The sequence below is a fragment of the Anticarsia gemmatalis genome, chromosome 21 (assembly GCF_050436995.1).
Source record: "Anticarsia gemmatalis isolate Benzon Research Colony breed Stoneville strain chromosome 21, ilAntGemm2 primary, whole genome shotgun sequence".
Taxonomy (NCBI): domain Eukaryota; kingdom Metazoa; phylum Arthropoda; class Insecta; order Lepidoptera; family Erebidae; genus Anticarsia; species Anticarsia gemmatalis.
The window spans coordinates 28,915-35,692 of NC_134765.1; the positions used below are offsets into that span (position 1 = coordinate 28,915).

At 53.8% G+C, this 6,778-nt stretch overlaps 1 protein-coding gene across 1 annotated transcript; it reads right to left on the minus strand.

Moving 5' to 3' along the window:
• Positions 1 to 1,661: 1,661 nt before the first annotated feature.
• LOC142981988 (uncharacterized) lies at positions 1,662 to 5,996 on the minus strand. The gene is made up of 3 exons (XM_076128204.1): positions 5,777 to 5,996; positions 2,311 to 2,412; positions 1,662 to 2,229 (listed from the first exon to the last, which is right to left on the minus strand). The coding sequence occupies exons 1-3, from the start codon at positions 5,924 to 5,926 to the stop codon at positions 1,858 to 1,860; spliced, it is 624 nt and encodes a 207-aa protein (XP_075984319.1). The 5' UTR covers positions 5,927 to 5,996; the 3' UTR covers positions 1,662 to 1,857.
• Between the last annotated feature and the right edge of the window lie 782 nt (positions 5,997 to 6,778).

Consider the following 6,778-nt stretch of genomic DNA (forward strand, 5'->3'; position numbering starts at 1 on the left):
CGAGCGCTCGCAGCGCGGCCGCGCGTCCCTCGCCTCGCGCCTGTCTCGTGTCACGTGTCGAGTGTCGAGTGTCGAGTGTCGAGTGTCGCGCGTGCTACGTACTCGCGATGCTCTACACTGATAACCTAGCTCTGTGCCCGCTCGGTGCTCTCTCGGTGTTACACTATGCTACTAACGCGATAACGCTTCTATAAAGATGTACAATGTGACCGATATGGTATAGTACACGAATCACTAGTATTACACGTATTAGTGTGGCGACTGTAGTTAGCGACAAATAAATTATTTTATATAAATACATATAATTGATACTTACGAGTACACAAAGTACAGATTGGTACACGGTTATATGGAAGCGGGCGGGAGAGATGGAGTAAGAGTTAGTTCAATAACTCGGATTCTAAAATCAAACAAGTTTTTACAGACATAATATAATTTATTATATGTAGGTATAATAAATAAATAATAATTTATTTAATTTAATACATCGTTTGTCGGCGGAGGCACTACTCGAACGAGTTCACGGGAGTGTAGTCGTCGTGAATTGTGAGTGTGCACATGTGTGTGTGTGCAGGTGCCGAGCGCTACGCGTGCGTAGCACTCGGCGCTACGAGCGGGGCGTGGCTACGGTGCGGCTACGAGCACTAAGTCTACGAGCACTAGGCCGGTCGTCACCATCACCGGTACAATACGAGTACGACTCACTGACATACATATAATACGTACACTGTACAGATCTCCTCGTTGTTAGCACATACAAGTCATTCGACAGACAACAGACAACATCACAGTTTCATGTTAACACGCCGTGCCACGTGCACCGACACGCACTCACCTTCAGTTAACACTCAATATTTATAATTTCACTAATAAATTATGTTTGTGTCCTTCATATAACACTAATAAAAGTGTAGCTGCTGCTGTTGTTGTCACTTCTTTTTTCTATTATAACTGTAACGATGTAAAGCCGGTGCAAGTCTGTTACGTTCATTGCTGTACAACCATATTACTACAAGTGTGGAATACTCACAGTGCGATAGAGGGGAGCCGCGCTTCACTGTGTACCTGCTACTACTGCGCCACTAGTGCTACTACACGGTGCTCCGGAACACGATGTAGTACACGGTGTAGTACATGGTGTAGTACACAGTACGCGGGCGGCAGACAGTCGGGCGCACGTGCAGATGCGCGCGGGTTGCGCAACGCGCGGCGGCGCAGAGGTCGCGCGCCTCGCCGGGAGTGATGCGCGGTGCTGCGCGGTGAGGCGGCGGCGAGGCGCGCGACCTCGCCGTCGTTAAGCAACACGACCGACACATACATTATTTTGGCTACTACGAATGACTTAGGAAATAAAGCTAAGGACAAGCGGAGACTAGAGTGTGTGCGACGCGCAGCGGCGGCGACTGCTCGCTTCGCGCCCTGACTATGTCGCGACGGTGGCGGAACTACTGACTTATTATACACAATATACACATGGCAAGCTGCTGGCGCTCGGCGCGGGCGCCTCCTCGCTGACGTCGACGTCGCTGCCTCAGCACCGCGTCGCGTCGGCCGTCGGCGACACATACTATATGTACAGGGCAGCTACGGGCATCTACGGGCGGCAGACTAGAGGTGCAGGCGGTGTCACATGCGTGCTACGTGCAGTAAAACAACACACATATTTAAAGGAATTTTTTAATATCACCAACGTTCACCTAAACCTATTTACAATATAAATACAAAATATAGAGAGTGCGGCACGCCGCTAGCACTGGGCGGACGATCGCGGACTGTACAAGCGACCTGGGACTACGGGCCGGGACGAGGGAGGGAGCCGGGGAAGGGACGGGCGGGAAGGGGAGTGGGAGTGCTCGCTCACGAGTCGTCCTCCTCAGAGGAGTCGACCGTCTCGACGGTGCCGCCGGCGCCGGCGCCGCCCGACGAGGAGCCCGACAGGGAGGTGACGAGCGAGAGGATGGAGCCGAGGCCGCTGCCGCCCCCACCTTGTCCGCCGCCGCCGGACGCGCCGCCGGACGCGCCGCCCAGCAGCCCCGTCACCGCCTGGATCTTGGGCCCCAGCAGCTGCAGCTTGGGCCCGATGCCGCTCACCACCTGCCCCACCACGCCGCTCAGCGACGCGAGCCCGCTCTGCGGCGGCTCGATGCCGTACTGCTTGTTAAGTGCGATGTTCTGTCGGTCGAGCGAGTCCACCAGGCGCGTCTTGGCGTCGATCAGCGAGTTGATTTTCTACAACAGACGGCGACCGTGAGTGTGCGCTGCCCCGCGTCGTCACCCGGCGACGCTGCGGCTCGAGCCGCGAGTACTCACCCCGAACACGAAGCCGAGCACGGCGTTCTTGATGCCGAACTTGGCCTGCGTCACTCCCTCCAGCTTGCGCTTCTCGCGCGTCTGCTCGTCGGCGCCGGCGTCCTGCACACACACACACGCTGCCATCACTACGCCTCGCACTACGCCACCAACACTACAAGCACTCCGACACCACCTTATATGTACCATCCACCACTGCACCCACTGCACCCACTGCACCCACTGCATCCACTACACTAGGTGTGTTACGTCCAGTTAGTGTGATCGTGTTACCGCGTGACGTCACCGCGCACCTCTACTACACCGCGTCTTGTACACATACAAGGGCACACAACACACTCGCTGCACTAATTCGATCGAAATGTGCCTGCTAACAAAACTCTCTAAATCTGAAGTTTTTAAAAATAGTTTCATAAACTCATGAGTTCTCAGTATCAGGTTATTGGTACTATGTAAGGTATGTGTTATAACACAACGCCAGTACTGCATCGCATTTCGTGATCTCATGAATGATGTTAATAAAGTTGAGAAGGTCGTGTACTGAAACCGCGCACTTGCAGCGAACAATCATCTTTCGCGCCTTCTGTTGTTGCAACACGTTATTTGTGTCATGTACATTGTACAAACCTTAAAAGTTTGTCTAAATGACTAGTCGTAGGAATATGACGCCGCATCAATATCCTGCTGCTTATCACATCGTTGTCAGTGTCGGTAGAATAGTGACAGGTGACGCAGCAGCGCCGAGAGCACGTTCAAGAGTGTATATGTGTCCATACAAGACATGATTGAATTATGATTTCAATAGTAAGTTATAATACAAGGCAGTTCTACGTGAATAGCTTTAAGGACCGGCGTCGCGCGGAGCGGGGAGCGGGGCGGGGGAGCGGGGCGGGGAGCGGCGAGCGTGCTGAAGGCCGGACATTCGTTGCGTTGAGTGTAGTGGAACTTTGATAAAACGTAAGCAACACAAGCAAGTATGTATTGTATATCATATGTATTATATTATATTAGTGAAGTGATTTATTATCGTCATGTCAAGTCCGCGTGGTTCGTCGTCGCGACTCACAGCGCGGCACACTCGACCTCTGCTCACAGCGACCGCGGTGATCTACACGACGTTTGTTCTGTATTGTTGTTAACGATAACGTTGAACATGTTTGTAAACATCCGCGAGTCCGCGACGACGATCTCATTGCATGTTAATGTAGCCTGCAGGTACCGTAGGCAGTATAGGGCGCGGGGCGGGCGGGGCGGGCGGCGCGGGTCGAGGCCGCCCGCCTCTCGCGCCACTGGACGCGGTAATCACTCGCCGTCCCGCGACACACGGCTGCCATGCGCCTCGCGCCGCCACCGCCGCGTTCATCCGACGCCGCCCACGCTCGTGTCAATAATATGTATACGAGCGAGACGTCGGGGTTGCACCGACGCCGGCGATACTGGGCCTTTCTAATGCTCGTGTAACGCAATAGCGTGGGCGCGGGAGTGACCGGCGCGGCGCAACCCTCCCGCGTGGGAATCGCCGCTCGAGGAAAAAGCGCTCGCGTGTTGCGACAACAATGGCGCGATTGGTTCACCACAATCACCACTATTGTGGCCGCATTTCCGGCTCATGTAAAAACGATCTGCCCTATATCTGTGCCGCGGCGCCGCTCTGTGGGCTCCTGGTTGCGACACTCGCGTACGACGTACCACGTAGCAATGTATCGGTGCATACGGCTCAGTCGGCGCAGTCAGCTATAAAGGACGCTGTGTGGTATTCCGAACGGTTAAGTAAAGACAACTGGATCACGAGCGTGCAATTAGAATATTAAGGAAACATTGAGATGGGCCGATGTGGCAACACACGCGGAGGCTGCTCGCGTCACAATAGTGATGAGTGGCGGGTTCATTTAGTTTATTGTTCTGAAGCAACGCGCCGCGACCTCGTTGTGTGCGCGCCGGAACGAGCCGCGACACATGCCGCTGTACCGCGAACATGCATCTGTACAGGAATACAAGTAAACGGCGGGTGAGGGGCGGGTGCGGGGCGGGTGCGAGGCGGGTGCGAGGCGAGCGCGAGGCCGACACTGGCAATTAGTGATAATGAGATATGATTAGAGCGCGGTTTCGATGGCGCCGGACATGACGGACGACGTCGGGGCGAGGTCACCGTCATCACAGTTCAGAGCCAATGATGATTGTGATACCGAGTGTTATTCTTGCGTGCAATACATGAGAAGCTCCCGAAACAAACGCGTCTGTCGCTCACGTAGAGGCTTTCATACATTTAATAATGTAAGTTAAACTATGTTATTCGAAGCAGATGTAAGAATGGATTATTGTGATATCTCGGCGTCTCCATGTTCACCACTGGGTAACATTGTGGAGGACGGACAAGTGCTACGATGCATGAGCGTGAAGCATGTGAGGGAGAGGTCGCGTCGCACGCGTGTTCGACGCACGATGCGGGTAGTGTATGACATGTGTCGCGGTGGCGCGTGTCGCCTGCGCGCTGCGCCGACGCGCGCTGTGTCGAGGGCTGCTCATACGTTCACTGAGCGCCGCGCTCTTATACAATCACTGCACTGAGTGCGAGTGAACTTGCAACGCCCACGTAGTTTCGGCCGCTACTTAATTCAGATTTGTGTTAATGGGCTTCCTGTTACTTTGTCCTGCGGAATAACATTTGGTAACGATACGAGCGCGGATATCGCCGCGACACCTACACTCAATTGACCGTGTATCTATCTGTGGACTAACCGAGAGGGCACAGCGACGGCGCGACTCGGCGAACATTGAACGAGCCCGCCGTCTGAATATACATGACTCGTGACAAGAACATGACATGTATATTTAGCTAGTTAGCGCGGCGCGCATCCAAATGTACTGTAATGATGTAGCGCCGCGAGTCCCGGCGCGTGTGACGTCACGCGCGCGAGTGTAAGCGGTAATGTGTGAAGCGACTGCGAGGAGGCGAAGGAGATGCGGCGCGCTGTAAACAAATCTCGGAGACTGGAGCGAGCGCAGCCGCCGCTCGCGCCTTACATAAGCGGGAGCGGCGCGGAGACAACTCGTTACGTCAGCGCATCGCCGAGTAAATCACTTACATATTATACGATGGCGAACTAGTCTGTTAACCCGGTCACCGACATGCGACACCGCCGCCTACTGCGCTCCTTACTCGCGCGTTATGTAAACTACCGCGAGTCACACGAGAAGCGTCCGCCACTCGCTGACGGTGACGCCTCGCCTCACATTCGTATTTTCGTGTAACGTTAACCATCAGATTGCAAAATAGTAATTACTTAATCGTTCCGTGCAAACACGTTCGGTTGCAGGCCGGAGAGTGGTATTTTAATGACTATTTACTTTATTTACGTACTCCTGCAACCTGGTCGGTCGCTCGCAGGCGACGTCAACGAGGGCGAGGGTCGGAGGTGTCGAGTGTCAGTGACGCGGGTCGAGCGGCACGGTACAGGGTACATACCTCGAGGGGTTGCAGCGCATCGTCGTCGGCGAGCTGGCGGCGGAGGCGCGCGTGTGCGGCGGCGGAGGAGTGCGGGCGCGCGGGGGAGGCGGCGCACGCGGCCAGCAGCAGCGCGGCGGCGCACAGGGCGAGGGAGCGTGTGGCGAGCATGGCGCGGGGCAGGAGACTGCCGCCAGCCGCGCCGCCTGCGCCGCCCGCGCCGCCGCCCCACCGCCGACCACCGCCGCCGCCGCGCGAGTGGGGACCGCCGACATCGACGCTCACTACCTACTACGTAGCGCCTCACACGCTCGAGCCGAGCCGAGTCCTCACATGCGGCTACCACTCACCCGACAAACAAATAACAAACAATGCTACTGAACTCACATCATCCCTCTTGTCGTGCACCGCGTCGTGTCCCCGCGTACTGTCGTGTGTGAGATACACTGAGCGGTTTTATCAGTCACATATCACAGGGCGCTAATAACACGAGCGATTAGCGGTTTTGATTGAAATAAATCATTCAACATACATTGTTACCATACATTATCTTAGAAACTCCAAGTTCATTTACATTTGAAAATATAAGCTCGTGATATTATATCCTCGTGAAGGAACCCGCTAGCCCCTGACGCAGGTGACTCGGTTCAGATCGAGAGAGAAACCGTAATGCAAATAACTCGTATATAGCCATATCGTGGTTCGAATCCCACCCGGGACAAATCTTTGTGTGATGAGCACTAATATTTGTTCTGAGCCTGGATGTTAATGTATCTATATAAGTATGTATTTAGAAGTATATAAGTATGTTTATCAGTTATTTGGTTACCATAGTACAAGCTCTGCTTAGTTTGGAATCAAATGACCGTGTGTGAGTTGTCCAATCATATTTATTATTTATTTATTTATTTATCTATCAATCTTTCTTAGTAGTCAATAGAGGGAGCTTAAAATGAATTAGTCTATGCCGTTCATGAAGTAACGAGTATTTGTATGGCCAGGGCGCGTAGTACAAAAGACATC

What these genes read in the sequence shown, in the direction of transcription:
- LOC142981988 (XM_076128204.1), bottom strand. Translation starts at nt 5,926, where the DNA reads ATGCTCGCCACACGCTCCCTCGCCCTGTGCGCCGCCGCGCTGCTGCTG. An exon ending in ATGCGCTGCAACCCCTCGAG is followed by an intron (nt 2,413 to 5,776) that starts GTATGTACCCTG and finishes GTGTGTGTGCAG; the next exon opens with GACGCCGGCGCCGACGAGCA. An exon ending in TGCTCGGCTTCGTGTTCGGG is followed by an intron (nt 2,230 to 2,310) that starts GTGAGTACTCGC and finishes CGTCTGTTGTAG; the next exon opens with AAAATCAACTCGCTGATCGA.